Source organism: Xiphias gladius, chromosome 4 (assembly GCF_016859285.1).
Source record: "Xiphias gladius isolate SHS-SW01 ecotype Sanya breed wild chromosome 4, ASM1685928v1, whole genome shotgun sequence".
Lineage (NCBI taxonomy): Eukaryota > Metazoa > Chordata > Actinopteri > Istiophoriformes > Xiphiidae > Xiphias > Xiphias gladius.
The window spans coordinates 3,331,448-3,353,789 of NC_053403.1; the positions used below are offsets into that span (position 1 = coordinate 3,331,448).

The 22,342-nt window shown below is 42.3% G+C and overlaps 3 protein-coding genes across 3 annotated transcripts in view; all 3 read left to right on the top strand.

Annotated features, from left to right (window-relative positions):
* The window catches only part of LOC120789297, a 7,052-nt gene extending 2,426 nt beyond the window's left edge, over positions 1-4,626 (top strand). Inside the window, exons 2-8 of the mRNA XM_040125932.1 lie at positions 2,166-2,489; positions 2,636-2,905; positions 3,102-3,212; positions 3,350-3,436; positions 3,557-3,585; positions 4,135-4,191; positions 4,429-4,626. Coding sequence (XP_039981866.1) covers positions 2,166-2,489; positions 2,636-2,905; positions 3,102-3,212; positions 3,350-3,436; positions 3,557-3,585; positions 4,135-4,191; positions 4,429-4,626 — 1,076 coding nt within the window. The remainder of the gene's footprint in view (positions 1-2,165; positions 2,490-2,635; positions 2,906-3,101; positions 3,213-3,349; positions 3,437-3,556; positions 3,586-4,134; positions 4,192-4,428) is intronic.
* Positions 4,627-4,949: 323 nt separating this feature from the next.
* Positions 4,950-8,085, top strand: LOC120788793. Its single transcript, XM_040124917.1, has 7 exons — positions 4,950-5,206; positions 5,437-5,772; positions 5,891-6,166; positions 6,468-6,554; positions 6,659-6,687; positions 6,977-7,045; positions 7,402-8,085. Exons 1-7 carry the CDS (start codon positions 5,122-5,124, stop codon positions 7,516-7,518), a joined length of 999 nt encoding a protein of 332 aa, XP_039980851.1. The 5' UTR covers positions 4,950-5,121; the 3' UTR covers positions 7,519-8,085.
* Positions 8,086-8,468: 383 nt separating this feature from the next.
* The window catches only part of vash2 (vasohibin 2), a 34,671-nt gene continuing 20,797 nt past the window's right edge, over positions 8,469-22,342 (top strand). Inside the window, exons 1-5 of the mRNA XM_040125623.1 lie at positions 8,469-9,143; positions 9,998-10,443; positions 19,115-19,203; positions 19,408-19,464; positions 21,461-21,535. Coding sequence (XP_039981557.1) covers positions 10,123-10,443; positions 19,115-19,203; positions 19,408-19,464; positions 21,461-21,535 — 542 coding nt within the window. The 5' untranslated portion in view covers positions 8,469-9,143; positions 9,998-10,122. The remainder of the gene's footprint in view (positions 9,144-9,997; positions 10,444-19,114; positions 19,204-19,407; positions 19,465-21,460; positions 21,536-22,342) is intronic.

The window sequence follows — 22,342 nt, forward strand, 5'->3', positions numbered from 1 at the left end:
GAAACAAAGGCCGGGACACATTTGCAAAGTTTCTGCTGAATCTAAGATTATCCTCACACCAGCTATCGACACAAAATAACTAGTGTCGTATTTCATCTTTTTCACAGCAGTGACTGGACAATACTCCTCCATCATCACACAGAGAAGGGAGACGGTAAGCCTTGTGAAAAGGCGCTGGGATCAGGAGGAATGTGACGGTGCCCTTCAGTGGCGACAGGGTCCCAGCAGGAGCTACAGACTCGGCAGGATTGATTTATCTCTGGCCCTTCTCGACAGATTGAGCAAGGCAGAGAAGTGTTCTCTACAAAACAGTTGCTGCTGCGAACGTTCGAAAGTTCAAGATGCACAACGCGGATCTGTCCGCTATTTGCGAGTATTTACATCCTATCAAGAAACCAGCTCAAATCAGCTGCGCAGAACCAAATACTGAAACATCAGAAAATTTACGATGAAGTGATGAAGTTCCTTTTACTCTTGTTGCCCCTCCCTCGCAACATCTCCATCCTCACCAGGGTGCGCTCGCAGACACTGGCCGCCATCTGACGCCTGGGGTTTTAGCTGCGCTTGTTCGCTTGCCGAATTAGCGGCCGCCTACGGTGTTTTGGTGGTGATCCAATTTGAAGGCCGACTGATCGTGCAGCCACCACCCAAGAACCGTCAGCAGACTGTTGTCCACCGTAGTGACCACTATGCACGATACCGGTACATCGTGACTGTGACGCGGGTCACCAGCCGCTTTTGTTTTGTTTTTTGAAGACAGAACGCGCAAGCATTTCCCTCCTCCTACACTAACCCATTTCAAGCAGACAGCTACACCTGCGGCGTTCTCTTTGTTTGACCTTTTCCACTCTCCCCGCAGACTGCCGGAGGTCCGGTTTCAAGTCGGCGGAAATTCAGTCAAGACGCCGAATGACTGTCACAGTCCAAAGGTACAAGAGCTGAACGAGCATTGACAGAGAGATTTATAGAGGTTTTATCAGGGTCACTACTTATCAGCAGGTTCATTCAGATAAACTCATCGACCACAGGATAGCGTAAATTAAGCACGACATGACTAACTAACGGTTAGAGCGCGCCGTTATGTCCGCTTCCATGCAATTCGCGTTTAACCCAGGTATTTTGGTTTTTCATTGCTTTCAACCCCACAACCTAAATCGGCTCTCAAACTGCGGATTTATCTACATACAGAGTGAAGTCCACGCTTTGACGGGGAGTCAGACTCTCCTTTAACTCCGCGGGAGGAGGTTGGTCATCGGTCCAGTCAGAGCAGTCATCTGTGAAATCACAGCAGTGGCTCGTGTCCTTTGTCTTCACACCCAACCACAGCTTCCTCATCTGCTGCTGTGTTCGTTTTTAGAAAGATCTCCTCTGCTTTTTCTCCTTGGTTTATTTCCCAACACTTCTCACTTCATCCTACAGCTCATTCCAGTTTTCGTCTTTTTTCAGGCCAGGGACATCTGGCCTTCACTGCTGGTCGCCATTAGACTGCTGATTATGATTGGTAATGGATTATTAATCTGCCTTTTGCAAACGCTGTAAATCATCATGGACGAAGCGAGGCAAAACAAAAATGGCTGGGACTTTAAAAGTGGAAAGTGAAAAGTCTGTGGCCGCCGAGCCTATAGGCAGAGGGAAATCAAAGCTGCGGACAGAGGGTGAGAGGCTGCTATGCTCATCCTGCTGTTAATCTGGCAAATTACAAAAGAGACAAAAAGCGGAAGTTGATCATGAGGAAGTGATACTTTACAAACCATAGGAGGGATGTGCTTTATTTCTCCGTACCCACACCAGCTCAGAGCATCTGGCGGTTAACAGGGCACAAAAACTCAAGCGCAATGATTGAAATCAGGTGGATTACATTTTTGTTTTTTCTGATACTGCAGTTTATAGGTAAGGAAACATATAACAGACAAAAAATACCAGAAACATTACAAAACATAACTTTGTCGATATTACTACGGCCACATCTTTACCACGCTAACTTTTACTAACTTCTATTCAACTAACACAGCCACATATGCCGTCTGATTTTCATCCGAGGAGATTTATGGACTCTTTGAAACAAAGGCCGGGACACATTTGCAAAGTTTCTGCTGAATCTAAGATTATCCTCACACCAGCTATCGACACAAAATAACTAGTGTCGTATTTCATCTTTTTCACAGCAGTGACTGGACAATACTCCTCCATCACCGTCAGAGAAGGAGACGAAGTCACTTTACAGTGTGAAAACGTGACGCCTCATCAGCACGAATGTGACGGTGCTACCTGGTTCTTCAGTGGCTCAAGAGACACGGTCCCAGTAGAGCTGGTTAGACTCGGGCAGATTGTTGAAAAAGCCAGAGATAAATCAGACAGACTGAGTGTTACAGAGAAGTGTTCTCTGGTGATAAAGAGGGTCACGGCTGAGGACGCTGGTCGCTACGACTGTCAAAGATCAGGACACACGCTACTTCCAGACACCGTGGTTTTACTGTCTACTGTTAAAAGTGAGTATTTACACCGTTTTTCAGCTCAAACTGTCTTGTTCGAACGTTATTCCTGAAACATTACAGTAATTATGATGAGGTGATGAGGTTCATTTTAATTTGCTAATCTTCTTGTCTTTCTCTCACAATATCTCCACCTTTGCCAGTGACTGAACATAAGGAGGGGGATGCGGTGAGCCTGTGCTGCTCTGTGTCGACATACAGAGACTTAAAACCAAGTGTGAGGTGGCTGTTTGAGGACAAGAATTCAAAGGAAGACGACACAGTCAAGGAATTGCCAAAGACTGAGTTCTCAGCCTCTGTCGGAATTCCCAGCTCTTATCTGAAGCTGAAGTATCATGAGTTATTTAAGTGTGAAGTGACGGACGGTTACAGCAGAGAAGTGCGGCTGTTCACCTTCAGCACTCCGTCCTCAGGTGAGTAACCTTGTGAGAACACGATGAGCTGTTTATAGGCACCTTCAACTGATGTGAATCACATGCTACATTTTTCTTGATTTCCTGTATTTATGATGCTATCATTCTTTTCCACTTTGTCCCTGCAGATGGCAATTCATGGGGTATTTTCTCATCGTACAGTTTGTTGGGTTTTGTTCTTCTTTTATTTGTCCAGGTGAGGACACAACATCAGCAACAGTAACGATAAGGACAACGAAAAACGGCAAAAAATCAAGGACCAACATGGAAACGTCTGCCACCAGTGACACTTCACCAAAACCACAAAGTAGTGGCTCAAAATTTTGTGTCTCTCTCAAGAATTTCTCTGTCTCTCAGTCTCTCTCAGCTTTTGAAGTCTGAAGAATTTTGACTCAACAGAGCAGAAAGCTGCAACCACTTTCACTGTTTTCATTCTCTTTCCAGGTTTCTGGTTATACATTGGTGTGGCTGTGGGCTTAGCAGCGCTGCTAATAACGATTGTGGCAGTCACCATCTGGAAGAGAACTAAAGGTGAGAACATTCCCAGAAGAGACTTTTAACAAGAAAAGTGAAAAAAAAAAAAAAAAGTTTGTTTGTTTGTTTTTCTTCATTTGCGGAAGCTACAATAAAGTTTTTCTTTGGTCTTTTTAGGGAACAAAATGCAGATGGATGAAAATGCTGTGAGTTTTGAGGCCGAATCATAAAATTTTCATAAAGTTAAAGTGACTGCACAGAGCAAAGCAGGTAGTTCTTCGTCACAACTTAGTGTGGTCCTGTAGTTGAAAGAGGATAAATACTACTCACTGTGATGCAAAGGAACACATTTTAAAGGGACAGTTCAACATTTTGGGAAACACACTAATTCACTGTTTTCTCGAGAGCCCGATGAGATGACACCACTCTCATGTCTGCGTGCTACGTGTGGAGCCGGGGCCAGGAGGCGATTAGCGTAGCTTAGCATAAAGCAGGAGGAGACAGCAAGCCTGGCTCTTTCCAAAACTCCGAAAATACACCCACCGGCAATGTTAAATCCGAACACAACTACTTCTTGACAGACAGTCTATCCATCTGCTCACCACATGAGCCTGATGCAACGATGGCATGACACCAGGATGCTACTCGGCTGTTATTTGCCAAGAAACAGTTACAACACGAGTCGTTCTCTAAAAGCACAGATTGTGGTTTTTGTGTATGGAAACGTGAACAGTAACTAGGCTGTGTTTTTCCAGCAACAGAGATTAAACCGCCCGGAGACTCAGCCTGGTCCAGACACCCGTCAGGACACGGTGAGATCGCACACTACACCCGGTACTGAGTTACACTCACTGCTATGTGTGTTTGTAACTGTAACTGTATGAGAAACACAGTGACTCATGAGTCACAAGTATGAACGGCATGAGTATGAAATGACAGAGGGAAAAAAAGTGTCAGGCGAACAGCTGTTAATAGAACATTTGGAGACCAAGTCAGTGTTCTGTAGGTCCACGTTACTGAGCAGCCGTCATGTCGCCTTCACCGTCTAGGCTGATCCTGACGGTGGCGTTTCCTACGCCTCCATCAGCTGCGCCAGGGAGACCGACAGGGGAAGCTGTCTGATTGGTTACCGTGGTGATGTTAGTTCAAGCTCCTGCATTGTTGAGGACTGTGATGTCAGTCAGCCTGTCCAACGCTCATTTCCATCATTGCCGGCGTTTAACTGTGCTCGATTTAGGACAGGTTAGCCACTAGTTCAAACGTTTTGAGTTTTTACCTTTTTTTCTAGTTTATGTTTGATCTGATCTCTTTTAAAGTGTCTACCACACGTAAATGTTTCACATGCAATCATTTTAACCATTTTAACCAATCATTTTATCCGTTTAGTTCAATTTTGAATCTCCTGTAATGAATCTGCTGAGTAAAATGAAAGGAGGTGTGATGTAACATCCCTTATGTGGGCTGAATAAGCAATGTCACCCTTGAGATTTGTAAAAAGCATCTGAATGAGTGGGAAGTGTCTAAATCCAAAAGTCCCCTGCCGCAGGTTGTTAACAGTTGCAGGTACACCAGTTCATGGTTGTCGGGGAGAGAGTCATCCCTGATAAAATAAAAGCTGCATTAAAATAGCACATGACGAAGGAGGACAAATTTCACCATGAGGAACTGATACACCCTTATCAGAGGACGTATATGCTACACTGTTCATTTTAAGAGGAAGTTGTTCAGAGACCAGTGTGAAAATGAGACGGAGACAAGGAGGAGAAATGTTTGAATTCAGAGGGCTTAAAACGTCTTTATATCTGATACTGGTGCTTCAGTTTACAGGTAAGGATACATACAGTAGAACTTTCAGCAAAACTTTATTAATATGAATAATACTAGTACTTGATTTATTAATGATGTTTGTTTTTAACGTGGTGAGTTCAGTGGTCTCCGTTTAAAAACTTACAGTATGTTGTATCTATAACGATCCTGACACATATACTATATGAGCATGTCAGTCACATTTTCAATGTGGTTTATTTGCTCATGTTTCTCTCCTATTTCTTTCACAGCACTAACCAAACATAATTGTGCCTCCTTCGTTGTCAGAGTTGGAGATGAGGTCACTTTGCCTTGTAAAAATGTGAGAGATGATCAGGTTAAATGTGACAGTACTACCTGGCTCTTCAGTGATTCAAGTCGGAGGACAGTAGAGCTGGTTAGAGATGGGCAGATTTATAAAGATGAGGCTTCCAAATCTAAATCAGACAGACTGAGTGTTACAGAGAAGTGTTCTCTGGTGATAAAGAACGTCACGGATGAGGATGTTGGTCACTACGCCTGCAGACAGACTTACCAACTACAACAACGATATGAAGATGAATTGGTTTATCTGTCTGTTATTACCAGTGAGTCAAACTGTCTTGTTAGAACAAAAATACTGAAACACTATGATAATTAAGATTACAGTGACTATATTAGTTTTACTCTTGTTTCTTTCTCTCTCAACATCTTCATCGTCACCAGTTACTGAACATAAGAACGATTCTATGGTGACGTTAAAGTGCTCCGTGTCAACACGTGGACGGTGTGGACACACAGTGAAGTGGCTGTATCAGGGTCAAGATGTGGATAAAGATCACAATGAGTTGAGGACATCAAGGTCTGGCTGCTGGGCCACTGTGAGCTTTAAGACTTCTCATTTTATTTACTCATCAAGTAACAATAAGTTACTGAAGTGTAAAGTCACCGATGAAAACACTGGAGAAGAGCAGCTGTTCCCCTTCAGCCCTCTGTCCTCAGGTGAGAAAACAAAGAGAATATGATGAGCTGTTCCTGATCAGACAAACTGTATTTGCTTATTTAATGGATTTTTTTCTAAAGTAGAGAAAAACCCAGTCTCACCTGGAAGCAAAGATTCAACAACAAACCCAAAAGGTATATTTGGTGTATCTCTCAACAATCTCTTTGTACGGATGTCTGTCGTTTGAGGGAGAAAGCATTTGTGAAAAGCACATGCAGTCTCTTTTAGCTACAGGATGTTGAACAGACGAGAGAAGTGCAGCCAAATGTTTTGTTTCCCCCCCCCCCATTCTGTTTCTAGATTGGTGGTGGTACATCATTCTGGCTGTGGGTTTAACAGCACTCTTAATAGCTGTCGTGGCACTCATCGGATGGAAGAGATATAAAGGTGGGAAGATTCACAGATGAAACTCTTGCCAACAGAATGTTTTGATTAAACTGATTTTTCTGATTTTTTGAAGCTAGCTAACACTCTCTTTTTTGTCTTTTCAGGGAACAAAAGAGAGACGGATGAAAACATGGTCAGTTTTAAAACCGAATAACAAAATGTCTGTACAGTTATAACACTGCAGAGCAAAGCAGGGTTTCAGTGTAGTTGGCTTTCAGAACTGTGACTCCAGAGCTCAGAGAGAATACGGTAGAAATAAACAGTTCTGACTATATCATCTTGAAACCTGGTGGCTGCATCAAAGGCCAAAGAATTCATTGCCGGGGCAAGCATGGCAGAATATTAGCCTTAAACAGTGAAATTTGAGCAAAAATATAGGTACACCGCAGAATATAATATGTCATGTTGCCTTCACCGTGTAGGCTGTTCCTGACGATGGCGTTTCCTACGCCTCCATCAGCTACGCCAGGGAGACCGACAGGGAAGCCCAGGTAAGCTGTCTGTTACGACAGAGGAACTAGTAAATATGCAAACAATGTTTCCGGGGATGAAAAAAATGTCAGTCGCTGTGCCGCTTTGTGTTTTGATACAAGAAGTTGTGCTGGGACTTTTTCGTTAATGTCGTGTTGCACTGAGTTGTCGTGCACTGCATTGGGTTATTTTGTGTTTCATTTCGTCTCGATGTATCTCACTGTTAAGCGTTACGCTGCATTAACGTGGTGCTGGCTGCGGCTTTGCATTGCTTCCTCTTTCTTGCGCTGTCTCACGTCGATCAGCTACTGCGTGCCACGTCATGTCCCGTTGTGTAATTTAGGTGTTGTGCTCTGTCCCCTTTCATATCCTATAGATCTGGGGCGGTGATGACGCAGTGACCTACAGCAAAGTGAAAGCTCCCTCATCTTCTGCTGGAGCCTCGGCTGATCCCAGCGACCTCTACGCCACCGTCAACAACTCGAACATATAAGACACCGCAGCATAGCTACACTAACATTTGATATCGATACATTTATTATTTATTTTTATTTTTATTCATTCCTGTGTAAATATTGTCTACGTAGTCCGAATCCTGGAGAGTATTCCATAGTTTATCCTCACGATCTAGCTCAGGTACTTAGCATGCAGCACTGTACTGCTTTTGATACAAGTGCACAAACTTCATCCAGCTGTTACTATCGAGTATTATAGACTTGTTTTTAACATCACGTGTTCGCCTTTTCCTCCTCTGTTGCTGTGAAAAGCTTTTTGTCCAGAATGCCAGAAGGGGGAGTTGTAAGTTAAGTTACTAGTGCAACTTAAAAATAATATTGATATATAAATTGGATACATTCTGTTTAATGAACTTGTGTCAAGCACATTATTGTGCTGTGATGTATATACTGCTTGGGGGTGTGTGAAGGTTTACGAGTTACTCTCATTTTTTTAAAACGTTTTTTCAAGGATGTTTGACCCTTTTCACGGATGTCGTTGATGTATATGCAATGAGATGAAAATTCCCTCCTGCTGTAAATGCAATGTGTTCATCGGTATTTAAAGCCACGTTTATTAACTGATGATCTTGTGTGTATTTCGTGAGGTGTTAGACCTTTATTGTTAGAATGATTCTGCCGTATTTTTTTTTTTTTCAATTCAATCCCACTCTGTCTAGCAACTGAAAATGTACTAAATGTACAAAATCAACAGTTGCAGCAAGGGGAAGAAAATCCCAGATATATCACTTGTTGACCCCCCCCGCTTCCATCGAAACTCACCTATCAGAGAGCGCCGTCACTTCCAAATATGGTAGCGCCTAATCTCCGTCCCGCCCCTCTTTGTTGGCTGGACCAATGGGACGCCGCCGTGCGTTGGTGGGTGCCGGGGATACGAGCGACGGAGAGATACTGGAGAACAGTAGGGAGGTAGTAGGCGCGTTTTATCCCCGATGATTGAATCATGTGAGGGACTGAGGAAGCCTTTTTCTTTTTTTTTTTAATCATCAACATGAAGTCAGGTTTTCTGAAGAGGAAGTCGACTCCGAGGCGCCGTGCAGGCTGATGACGGGCAGAAATGCGGAGAGGAGGACCGGGGTGGTGGGAGGCGACGGCCCCCGCGGTGTTGTGAGACCGAAGAGAGAAGCGCAGCGTCAGCTAGCTAGCACAAGCAGCAGGACCTCCGGACGGGGTTTTCAAAATAAAACAAAAAAAAAAGGGCTCCCACGAGAACCGGATTGGTTCGGTTAAAGGTTCTGAAGCGATGCTCTTGCTGGTGCACGTGAACCCACTACAGACGAAGAAGCGACGTGCTGTAACGGTTCGGAGTACGTACTCTTAAAATACGCGACACCGACGAACGCCCCGCTTTTACTTTGCAGGTCGAGCCCACTGCGCGTCCAGCCCGACGGCCCTTGGCTCTCGCTAGCTTGACGCATACGAGAAAAGGGGGGTGAAGTTGCAAAGCCTCCAGCCAAAACAAGACTTTGCAGCCTGTGGTGGCCCACGACGCCTCGCTATGAATGGGACCCACCTCGTCTCGCTGTGTTTTTTTCAAGTCCAATGCCTTTTACACCGGAGGGCCCGTTGTTGAACTGAAATCGGAGCCCCGGCGGAAAACACGGTACGGCCGGTTCAATCGGCATGTTTCATTTTCAGTGACCGCACATACCGTTATGAACCTGTGCCTGTGGTAACTTACCCACTTGTGGGTTCGGGAGACGCTGTCTGTACGTCCTTATTTCGTGTATGCTGTCATGGTAATGTCACTGAAATGAAACTAGCATGTCTTTGATTCTGTGGAATGAGTTTACAGGGACCTTCTCGGTTCTGCGGGGTCTTTGGGTATCGCTGTAGGACTTAAACCACGTCCGCATTTCCTTGATTTTTATCATAACCTCTTTGTACTCCATCGTGCACTTTACACCTCCGGTACCCCCGGCCCCTTGTGTGATTCCTAATGTTGATTTCATCATGTTTAATAGGACTTTGGCTATCACCTGACGTGCTACTGTGGGATGTTCTGTTACTCATTTTGGACCCATGGTTTCTCTTAACAATTTGTGGATTTTTCTCTCACGCTTATGCGTTTTTCTGACAGTTATTGTAGGGTTTCTGTTAAGGCAATCAGCCTTGCTCGACTGATGCTACATTGGGGAAGGATTTTGCCTCCCCATAGGGATTTGTAGTAACATAGTCGAGGCTCGTACTCTTCTGTAGCACTGTCGCTCCTCTTTCAAAATTGGAAAGGCACAGATCTCCTTTGGGTGTACCAAGTCGCCTGGAGGTACCTTTCGAAAACACAAGTGTACCTAAATGGGAACATTGTTCAGAAGCGATCCTTGCAGAACAGAAACGTACCTGTACCGTAGGCCTATTTCAAAAAGGATGGACATTGTTGCTGTATTGCAGGCCTGATTTGAGGATGTAGAAAGTGTTCAGGTAAGGTTGAACTTTTGTTTGTTTTCTCCATGCCAGGTTTGCCATTGAAGATCAAAATGTACTGTCCGACACTGACAAACAAGGAGCAGTTTTTGTAGCTGGAGGAGGATCCCCAGCCCTGACTTTTCCTCCTCCTTCTCCTCTTGGCTCTGCTGGGATCAATGACCGGACCCAACTCTCCAAGCCGGACCGGCACCTCCCCGGCCAAGCTGAGCAGGCATGGCCGGTCAAAGAGCACCAGCTCACACTGCCTTCTCCGCTGCAGCACCCAGGAAGAATCCTCTGCCTCTCCCCCTAATAACAGTTCCCGGTCCCCTGGGGAGGAAGAGGAGAAGGATGGAGGAGTTCTTTTTTATGTTAACCGGACTGGTTTTCCCATTGAAAGCGTCACCTGGGAGAGGATGTGGTCCCATGTGGCTGCTGTGCACCCTGAGGGCCAGGAAATGGTGGCCAGGATACGAAATGCTGCATACCTTCCCAAGGTAAGCTAGCTGTGACCAGTTTATCATTCAGCGGTCCTTTAACAACAGTTTAAAGCTGTAGGTAAACAGCACTTCATGAGAGAACGTTGTAACTTTGAAGTAATAAAATTCCACTGCGAACACCGATACAGAGGTGAGTGGTAAGTTGATCATTAGCTGGATTTATTGAACACTTACTAAGATATTGGATATTTATATTTTATCCCTGTTGGTTTGTTTCAGCTTGTGGTTTACCTCTGTTTATCTTTGTAAATGAAGTCTCCCGGTGTTTAGCACATGCTGTCATGATTTCCGAACACTTCCCCTTGTCATAAAGTATGTTAAAGTATTTTTGACCATTGCGTCAGCATTTTTGAGTTCTGTTTTTGTCTCACTGCTGCTTTGCTAGACCTGTTTTATAACTTAAAAATACAAGTGAAAGATTAGTTGCATCCAGGGGAATAGATAGCTGAAGTCCTGCCTCATTTCCCTGCTAGCCTGTTTGTGAAAAGCATCATATTGTGTTACTCCGTTTCTATGTTTAGCAAAAGGTAGCATTCAAAGATCTACACTGAGTGAGTCAGAGGGGCCTCAGACTCACCATACAATGAATAAAAACATATGGAAAGAGGCTGGTAGGGATATGTGGCTGGATTTTGCTTGTCCTCATCATTTAGTTGAAGTTAAAGAGATGAAAAATCAACACCATGGGACATGAGAGGTTTTCACGTGGTGGCAGCAATATGTTAGAGGTTCATTCAGGTGCAGTCAGTTTTAATGGAATCCTTATGAAGGGTTCCCTCATGGAGCCCTCTGGGGTTCCCTGTGCCTGCTTCACTATGAAGGAATCCAAAGGTCTCTACATTTTTAGAGCACGGGAACTAGTGCTGCTGTGACAAGATGGGCTTAAAGGGTGTGACAGCTCCGGTTTCTTCCTGTATGCTGCCTAAAGAGTAGGCGCTAACTATATGACGATACTGGTTTCCACTGTGTTTGAAATGTGTATTTAGAATACAAATGCTGGAAGGTCACAAGGCTTGTTTATTTGCATAAATACGTGATTATTTTCACTACCAATTAGTCTATGGATTATTTTTAGTCTATGAAAGGGCAGATAACTGAAAAATTCTCAGAGGCCAAGGTTAGATTTTCCAATTGTATTTTTTTTACCAAACCATGATATTTACTTTATATAGATATAAAACAGAAGAAAGTAGTAAATTCTTATAGTTCTCTTGCTGGAATGAGCAGAAGCTTGGTAGATGATTAGAGTCATATAATGATTATTAAATTTGTTGTTGATTAATTTTTTCTCAAAAGACTAATCTAGGGATGCTTCTAAATTATTTTCATTTTCGATTAATCTGCCAATTATTTTATCGATTTAATCGTTTCATCTAAAAATTGTCAGAGAACAGTGAAAGATGCCTGTTATCATTTTCCAGAGTCCAAGGCGACATCTTCGGATATCGTGTTTTGTCCGATCAACAGTCTGAAACAAAGATATTCAAAATGCCGTCATGCATGACAAAGAGAGGCATCAAAACCTCACATTTGAGTAGGTGCATCCAGCAAATGTTTGCATTTTTGCTTAAAAAAGGATTGAATGAATTGTTTGATTAACGAAATAGTTACCAATTGATGTTTCTGTTGATCGACTAATGATTGCAGCCCTAGACTAATTGATTAATCAACCACATGTTTCAGCATAAGAATAATGAATAATATTGATTTTTTTTTTTTTAACGAGTATATGTATGCGTATGCACATCTTACAATAATACATTATAACTTCCTCAAGACCTTCTCTTTTCTCCTGGTGTGCGCACTGCTCCGACATCAAGGGAGAACGTGCAATTGTGATATGAGTCATGGCGTCAGATGATGGGTCTCCCAGTCAGTGCAAGGCGTGTTTGCCGTCTGTAGAGAAGTGTGTGTGTGTGTGTGTTAACACTTACATGGCTTAGGATTTGATGTAAACCTGTTTTCTCACTTCCCCTTCGCAAATATGCACAAACACAGGCGTAAACTCATACTCGCACGCGAATGCATCATATTACCCTGACATCAAGTCTGCTAAAATGGGTCACCATATCTGTCAAACGGTGTTAGTTCTGCCTTTTGAATTTTGTCACTGTGTGTGTGCATGTGTGTAAGACTCCTGAGTCATGCACATGCCAAGTACACGCATCTCTCCACTATCATAACCTGGCTGTAGGTTGGAAAACTGCTTCCAAAAGACAATTTAAAACAATCGGGAGCTGAAATGACACAAAAAAAAACAGATTAGAAAGTGACATGAAAATTCACGTTTCCTATCACATTACAGTTTACGCTTACAGTAAACAGAGGTTCATACCCCAATTGCAATAACTCCCCACGCTGCTGAGGTGTTCTTGAATAAGACGTTAAAACCTAAACAGCTCCAGGGACGTGCTGTTCTACAGCTGATCCTGACCTCTGACTGCCTAGTAGAGAACTTCAGTGCAACAGAGAATGTTCTTTATATAATTTACACCCACCCCAGCTTTACATGACACAAACTAAAAACTTCAACCAACACCCAGCTTTAATTAAAGGAAAATGTACCCAAATATTCAAGGCTTGTTAACATTCCCTAAACAAACTTCCAGAAGTGGTACTGAAATGATAAGCGTTTGCTGGTTCCAGCTTCTGAAATGTGAAGGTTTGCTGATGTTCTTCACTTGTTATCATTGTAAATAGATTTATTTTGATTTTTTTTTTTTTTTAGGTTTTGAACTGTTGATTGGACAAAACAAGACATATGAATACGTCACCTTGTTCATTGAGAAATCAAGATGAACATTTTTGACTATTTATTCATATTTTAGAAACTAAAACTATTAATGGAAAAAGTTAACATCATAAATTCAGCTCAACAATACACTAGCTATCACTTACATTTAAGTTCGTAAAAACATCAAAACTAAGTGTGGTGGTATCAGTAGTAGTAACAATAGTAATAGCAGCATCAGTACTAATAGTAATAGTATCTTTCCTTTGGTCATTTAATTCATATTGACCAGCATTCTTTGTGAAGCAGCAGAAAAGACAAAAGCCGATGAAAAAAAGATGTGCAACTGGGTGAAAGAAAGAGCAGCCCCACACACGATACACACCTTTGTCTGCTGATACTCCCCCCCCCGCCCCTCAGCCCAGATTTTCCCCATAGTTTTCTCGCCAGTGATTTGGGTGAGTGCTTGTTGTGTTTCAGGCCGAGGCCGAGGGAACCTGGTTCTTGTTTAGCTCTACTAATTGGCCACGAGGTCATTAGTGACCCGGTTGGCTGGTAGTGCCAAGGTCCCATGCTGTTGTTCTGGACAGAAGGACGACAGGAGGACGTGCACACAAACGCACACAAAACACACACAAAGAATAGGTAGCAAAGCTCATATTTTTCAGTTAAAAAGATTGCACCTTGTCCTGTTAGAGGTTTTAAAATCCTGACAGGAAGTACCTTGTTTTTTATCAAAATAAATCTCACCATCATTGGTGCAAAAACGGGATTTAAATGAAATTATTTTGCTTTGAATTGCTTTTCTAAGAAACTGCTGTATACAGTATGGGTGTTGTATGCATGTACATAAGGCATCCGTTGATATGCAACCTGACTTGTGTGTGTGTGTGTGTGTGTGTGTGTGTGTGTGTGTGTGTGTGTGTGTGTGTGTGTGAGTGAGTGTGTGTGACTGAGTGTGAAAGCAGGTGGTTACCACAGATACAGTGACCGATACATTAATACAAACAGTTTAATTGTGCCTTCAGAGAGGGAGAGAGGAGGAATAACTTTGTTACTAGGAAAAACAGTGTGATATAAAAAAAGAGTACAGAGTATAAAATGTTAAATTAACTGACATATTAGAATTTAGTGGGTATAAGTCAAATGTCAAGAAATAGGTCAGATGGTGTAGGTTTTTTTTTTTTTTTGAGATTGTGAAATTTGTTGCAGCTGCTGTGTATAACATTTAACAATAATCAAGAAGAAGCAATGGATGAGAGGCATTTGTAGAGTTACAACAAGCAAATGAGACCAATGGTGAGAGGAGCTCTGTATTACCTTGTCGACCACCTGGTAAATTTAAGGGGGAAGTATGATGGACTGCTATAGTATACAAATCAGGACGTACACATCGGTGATATAGGTTGCTTTCCAAATGCTATTTGTGGTACCTCCAAGTAGCCTTTACACAGTAGGTCTGTGTTATTGTCAGTGACCAGAGTGCATGTTGCCATTCTCCGTGCCCTCATTAACATAATAGGAGTCTTGGCACAGGGACCAAATAATCCTTCTAATACAATCTGGGTAGTGGATAATCTCTGGATACCAACTGGACTACCCAAAGGACCTTTCATGGGAAACAAAACTGGCTAGAACTCGTCCCAGCAGAGATCTCCGTCAAAGCTCTGTAAGCAAAACTAGAAAAACAAATCTCTTAACTGAAGATATGAATTCAAAATGTCTCAAATAACTCGTGTCCTTGACTTTTTTTTTTTTTTTTACAATCACTATAATATGATAATAATCTGAGGCTTTCACTTTTCACTTGCTGAATGTTTTAATTTGAGTTAAAAGATTAGTATGCCTCATAAACGTGAAAGATTGAAATTGGACGGATGTGTCATGTTAAGTAAATGTGTGGTGACTGGAGAGGAGCGGGAACTAAATCTAACTGTACCGTAGATGTTGTCACTAAAGAAGTAGGAAAAAAGTCATTTTTCATTTCTATAATCTATAGTGGTCCCATTGTTCTGGAGTAAAACGTTTCTGCTCAAGCTGTGACAATAGGATTTTATTTTGGATAGCATTAACAGATTACGCTGAAACTAGGCATTTTTAGAACTTGCAACAGTAAAATGGGCTCAGCGACATACAGTAACAAGAAAGCAGCGAGAAGAAGTGCCACAGCTGCTTGAGAGATGTGACAAAATTATGTTATTTTATGGGTGATCTTTGTCAATATGACCTTGTGTTACTTATGTCAGGGTCCAGATTGAGCCAAGACTGCTGAAAGTGACATGTTTTTGGTTATGCGTTTGTCTGCCGAAGTGCATGTCATTTTGGATGATTCAGGATACAAGTGGTATGTTCTGGATGGGACGCTGATACTCATGGACGCCTGCCAACATGGATTAGTTTAGACTCATGTGCTCTGAGGCAAAGAATTAAAGACATCACCAATCATTTTTAAGAAGGTGTACTTTAGTTTGATTACTGTAGTCCTGCAGTGGCTAAGTAATACTAAAATAGTATAAGCCCTCAGGAAGAGGCTGACATAATCTTTTATAGAATCAAACGAAAAGGATTATAGCAAGAAGCAGGGAGTTTCAGCTGTGTCTCTTCTCACACAGACACACACACACACACACAAATGCAAAGAGAAAGAAAGGCACTCCTCAGGATGTCCCGCTCTAAAGATATCGTGACAACAGGAAATTTGATCTGTCTCTCTCTCCCACTCCATCTTGCTTGGTTGTTTCCTATTTCAATGCACACAGAGCAAAAGGTCTTTTAAAGGTAATAGAGGGCGTTGTTACCTTTAGTATCTCTTCACCTCAGATGTACGCACACCTGGTAATATAATGATACAAAAAGATAATTGCACCTCCTTAAGTACACTAAAACAATCGTAATTAAATAGATAGTTCTGGTGTTAAAATAAACTTTTTATGTATGTTCTCCTTCAGCCTTATATTGATTTTGATGTGCTCTCTTTACTCTTGTGACTTTTTGTTTAAAGCAGCTTCTCCCCATCCCCCATTTCCCTCGTGAACAATTTAGAATTCAAAAACCAGGAAGGTCGTAACCAACACCATAAGATATCCCTCTTTTCTCCTTCTCTCTCTGCTTTATCCTTATTTCTTCCTGTCTCTGTTTTCAGTCCCTCTATTTTTTTTTCCCTCTCTGCTGCCTTGTGGGTCAGGTTATTTCTAGAGCTCCAGCACAAAAGGAGGCAGACAGAGGACTTTTATACCCAACAGAAGGTGCTAAGGCCTGGCAACTGATGCCAGCCCGCTCCCTGCTTCTGAAGGGTAGTGCTTGTGGGAGAAGACAAAATAGAGCTGTGTAGAAAATGGGAAGCACGATGGAAGTGATGAGCAGGAAGAACTGAAAAGACAGGGTGACATTAGAGATGTTGGATAAAGAGGGTGTGTTACAAAGAGAGAGAGAAGAAGAGATAAGAGCTAGAAGGGAAAGGACAGGAGAAAAACAAAAAGGAAGGTTTGAGATAACTGAAGGGAAAGGAGAAGAGGATGAAGAGGAAAGGAGAAGATAGCAGAAAAGGAGCGGGGTGAAAACAGGAAGGGAGATAGAGACAGATTAATCACCAGTCTAAACTGGGATTATGAAGAGCTGCTCTCCCAGCTTAACTCTTAATGGCGAGGTGGCATGTCAGTGGTCACTGATACAGCGTTTGTGTATCAGATTGCTGAGGGACGAATTACCTCGTTTACATGTTCATGTTTTAGCCATTTAGTTGCCTGTGTTTCCCAGGGTGATGTGGGCCTTTTTTCACGCCGCACCTGGACACAATTTGACCCCTATTAAAAGACCGAGACAGCCGTAACATTTGAAATTTTCAGACAGCATCACGCTTCTTAAGGCGCGGTGCTCACTTTCTAACGAGAGCTGCTCTACGCTGTTTTTGTTAAATGCTGCTGTTAATATTAAATGCTTCTTAAAAAGTAACGTGTTTTCCCATGCCATATCATCTTGGTGCATTTAAAATTGTGCTTTTTTTGCATGGAATTTCTGCACTGAATGTGACTGCAGCAGCAGAAAGATGGCAGCTCTAACTGACATTCCCCTGTAGCAGAGAGAAGAGGATGGTAAAAGTGAGGGATCGCGGCTCATCTCACTCCCTGACCCAGCAGAAAGCAGCTTTTGTGCGTGTGTGAGTGCGTGCATGTGCACGCGCGCCAGCAGATGCAGCCAGTGTATCACGCTTTAGAGAGGATTTCACTACATGAGAGATTTTATGGCAGTAAAATCTGCTATTTACTGGTCTTGGCTGTCTGGCAGATTGGTTTATGGACTGTACGACTATTGATTAGTTAGCTAATTGTATTACTCCCTCAGTGATGACTGACAGTTTTAGTTATCGGTCTGTTGTCTTGTTTGAAGACTGACCTACTGTTTGCATTAGATGAGTGGTTGTTTGCTTTAGTGGCTGAGTAACCTGTCCAGTGTGTGATGCGCTAAGTGTCTGAATGGCCGGCAGTAGATGAAATCCACATGTATGGATCTTATTGTGAGTTTGGAAGATCCTTGGGTTCCATTAAAAGCTTTCATGATTGCGTGTGTGTGTTTGCATGTGTGTGGAATGTCCATAGTGTTTGTGTAAATGTGTCATCTTCCACGAATATGTGTGCGAGGTTGTTTTAAAAAGAGAAAGTTTGAACCACAGTTTATAAATGGTTTATTTAACATCTTAGTAGATCATATGCCCCAGTTTTATATTAGGACCAGAACGATTAAAAAAAACAAAAAAAACTTCCTCCCCAGCTCACTTTTTATGCTGTAAATAAAAAGTGAAGCAGAAACCCACAGGAAATGATTGGGCTGCCGCTATGGTTCATTCTTCTTGCAGAACCACATGCACAGAGGACAGGCTGCCTGTGTGTCATAGGAAGTGTCAGTTTGACTCACTCTCCGCTGGTGTGGTCATGTCCTTTCATCAAGCCACATCCGTGACCCGTGTTTCCTCTCTGAAGTGGTTGTTGTTGAGGTGAAAAGGCTTCAGAAACAGCAGCACGGTTTCCTTTTCACCGCAAGCTTCTTTGGGGCGTTTGTAAGCCCAGCAGCCTCAGGTGGTGAACACTGCATAACCCAAACATTCTGGGTTAGTGACTGGCCTGTTATGTGTCATCCATTTCTTTGCTGTGGCTACCCTTTGTCAGCTCTCTAATAACAGATAAATGCATTGGGGTTTTTTTCTCTTGTTTTTTTGCACAGAATCCTTTTTGTTCAACCACTAGTAGTAGCAGTGGTGATAGTGGCAGGAGAAATAACTTTAATATTGTCCTGTTTGTTTTTCAATCCTGACAAGAATAACATTTTTATACCTGAACATTTTTTTTTTTTTACATCTCTATTAAATGGCCTGCAAATGTTCAAATTTAAAGATATATTAAATGTTGTATCAAGAAATCACATGTAGGGGCTACAAATGTAGGACTAGCAGCATCTGTATCAGCTGTTAGTTACACAGATCACTTCACCTTGCGCTTCAAACAAGGTTTCTGTAGTTGTTTCATAATAAGAGCAGCCAGGACTGAGGGTTTTCATGATCACACCCATGTAGTGCTGGTAGCTAAAGAAGAAGCTTGATGCAGGAGCAATAATTCCTGGTGGGTTCGAAAGCGGGAACTAATGACTTGTACCGCTGTCACTCTTGGCTGCATGAATTCAGACCTGCAGCTTTAAATTAATACTCTGTGATGTGAGAGCAGTATGAAGAATTGACCTTTGAAGCCCATGTACATTTTTTTTCCAGCAGTGGTGGAACATCAGTCAGTATGAGCTGTAATGACTCACGGGACAATGAGCAGAAAGATTTGTAAAGAAGCTTGGGAGATGGTTTGTGGGCTCAGAACGTTACCATATGTTGATTATCAGGAAACAATGTGTAAAATCTCTAACTCTGTCTCTTTGGCTCGCTTTCTTTTTCTCCAGCATCCTGTTCCCCCAGTCCCGACCTTCAAACCGTCCATGTCGGTCCCAGACTGGCTGCTGGCCATCCAGAACTACATGAAGACTCTGCAGTATCCATTAACACAAACACAAAACACGACAGCACACGTTGTCATGATGAGACGTACACCTGCCAGGTGAACTTAGCTCTGTTTGTGTCTCAACATGTTTGACGTCTCTAAAGACTTTTAAATAATTATCGAGACACCAACATGACACCGATACAACAATGAAAACTACTCCAAATATTCAGATGTCCTTAACGTTTCTGTCAGATACAACCATACAGGAACCCAGTTCTTTGAAATCAAGAAGAGCCGTCCACTGTGTGGGTAAGTTGACTGCAGCTTTGAAAATGACATGCAATTATAGCATAATTTGGTAATAATATGATCAACATAACAATTCAGTTGTCAGAATCTTCATGTAAACACCTATGACTGATTATCCACAGACTGACGCATTCACTTCCTAATTAACAAAAACACGTTTTAAGCACTTAGACACAAGTTTTATTTTATTTGGGCATTTCAAAGCATAGTCTTATCTCAGTTTGTGGTTTGAGCTATTGCGCCTGATATCAAGAGATGTTCGCTTACACTGACAGCAACATAGCGCTCAGTAGTGAGTAAAACCAGCTGTATATTCTTTGACTGCAACCACACAAACCCTGTAAATACATCAACTCATAAACAGCACCACCAAATCATGTAAGCTTGGGGTACTGAAAAGGTGGGGTTACTGTGAACCATGTAAATGATTGAATCAAGTTACTTGAATTATCTGCTTACTCCCAGTGATCAGGTTATAATGTGGATGGAGTGACTGAAGACATTTTCCAATCATCTTATTGAGGAGATCTTGATCTAATTAAGATAAAAGTCCCAGCAGCTGAGGTTCTATTTTTATTTTGATGAATACTGATGAGTACTGAATACTTTCTTGTTGATTTTCACATCCTCCTTTAGCCCTTTGACGATGTAACAACATTTGGCTGCTTACTAAAATTTCCGTTCAGTCAGACGTCTGTAGGCAGGGGTCTTTCTCAGCGGGTGTAGGCGCTAGTCAGCTGACTGAGTTAGTGTAGTGAGTCGATTCCTCTCTTACTCTCATTCCTCTCTCGGAATGATTTTCTCTTACAGTTACTATTTTCCAGGGTGCCTTTTAGAGCTCACCATCTGTGACAACTGTAATCCCTGGTTGCTTGACAGATTTTCTCCCTTTAATTTCTGCGGTAACGGCGTCGGGAGACGCTGAGAACTTGTTTTCACTTGTCATGAATTTATTTCCTTCGTGGCAGCATAACGCATTACAGGAGCCTTCGGAAAGTCCTCCAGGTTAAACAGGGCCAACGAAACACTTCTAAGGCTGACTAGCTCCGAAAGACTCACTCCGGACGGACTTGCAACATTAAGGCTGCAAAATAACCCATAATGTAACACTCTGTAAAATAGCATAGTTACTCTGGTAATCTCTCTCTCTCCCTCTCTCTCTCACTGTGGTACTCAAAAAGAATAACTCATGACAACACGTAGCAATAATTATCTAGTCCTCAAATATAAGACCTCTTTTTCGAACTTAATTTCCAGAAAAAAAAATCTTAGTCTTATATTCAGGACAGTATGGTAACCTTTCTCTCCAGAGCGGTAGCGGTAGGTTTATTCTGTTCCTTCGGCTTAGGCATTGTGCAAAAATGCCCAGGTGCTGCGTTTAAGTCTAATAATAGTAGCGAAAACCCTGCATAACACTGAGACATGTACAGTGTTTGCAGTAATACAGTGTCTTCTCATCACACAGCTTTAATGAAGATACATTAGTTTGGGGTGTAACGTAACACCATCCAACTCCTGCTATAAGAGGGAAAATACTGAATCGTGTTTTGTTTTTGTTCGATTTTCGGTATTTTCATGTTGCTTATTGAACATCTTGACAGTGGTGGTGGTGTTGAAATGAAATGAAAATTCCATACTTGTTCAAATCCTGATGTAGCTATAGTTTTCCCATGAATTTTAAAATTGAAATGACTGCTTTGAAAATAACAAATGTATCTCTGTGTCTCTCTTGCCCCCATCTTCCTCTTTCTCCCTTTTCCCTTCTTGCTCTCCTGCTCTTCCCCCTTCTTATTGTCACTTGTTCCTTGTTCTTCTTCTTCTCTTCCTATTCCTTTGCTCTCTGGTCTTCTCCTCTCTGCTGCTGCTCCTCTTTGCCTTTCCATTTGCACTGCTTCTCCTTCTTTAACGCTTCTTCCTCATCCCTGCCTCCCACTCTCACTCGTCCTCTCCCTTCCCCTTTCTCTTCCTTATCTCATCGTCCTTCGTCCTCTTCCAGGTTAATGGAGACAGCAAGGGAGATGATCAGGGAGTCCTTGCCAATCAAATGCCTCGAAGCCGTCATCTTGGGAGTGTATCCTTTCCACACACACACAACACACTGGGCCAAGAGGTTATTTTGTTATCTGTGGGTGAAATCAATGAGACACGTTGCTCGAATGTCCTAATGCCCCCCCCCCCCAACACCACTGCCACCCTTTCCAGCTCTTACTGAACCGTGTTGCCTGGCAACAAGCCCACTTCAAAGTTTGCACTCTTGCACCATACATACACCATACAACAAAAACAACGAAATACATTCAATTTGTAGCAGTGCAACCAAATACTTTTCTAAGCACCATCCCTAGTGCATTTTTTACAGGATACTAAGCTCTGTCCAAATATATTCACCCACAATACAGCATGTAAAGGAAATGACGTGGTATGTTGTGTAAACAGTTTGGTGCAGCACTTTTTAGAGGACTTTCACATTTCAACAGATGAGAGATTTCTCTGTCTTTCAATGAGTGGATGGTCCAGTTTCACATGTGCTAGTTTCACAGTGGCTACATACACCATACATACACGCACACTCACAAGCTTAGTATCATCGGGCAGAGCGTAAATTTTAAAGCAGCAGCGTGTTGTTTTTGCAACAGATATAACATTTAATTTTGAGAAAACCTGCGGTTTTGTTCCGTCACAACCGATTTGATCAGCTACAGTTTGATATTAGAAACTGCTGTGATTATTCACTAGAAGTACTGAAGCTGTGGTTTGACCACAAAGAACTGCTTAACAAATCGGTGGTTGCTTTAAGTCATTATGTCTTGATGTGGAGCCTCTGTGGCCTTACAAACTTATTGTTCATGTTCATGCGTTAAATTTTACACAGTTTTAC

Excerpts from the sequence above, each read along its gene's own strand:
- LOC120788793 (XM_040124917.1), top strand. The coding sequence starts at position 5,122 with ATGAGACGGAGACAAGGAGGAGAAATGTTTGAATTCAGAGGGCTTAAA. Across the intron at positions 5,773-5,890 it reads TTATCTGTCTGTTATTACCA|TTACTGAACATAAGAACGAT; the intron begins GTGAGTCAAACT and ends CATCGTCACCAG. Across the intron at positions 6,688-6,976 it reads GAGAGACGGATGAAAACATG|GCTGTTCCTGACGATGGCGT; the intron begins GTCAGTTTTAAA and ends TTCACCGTGTAG.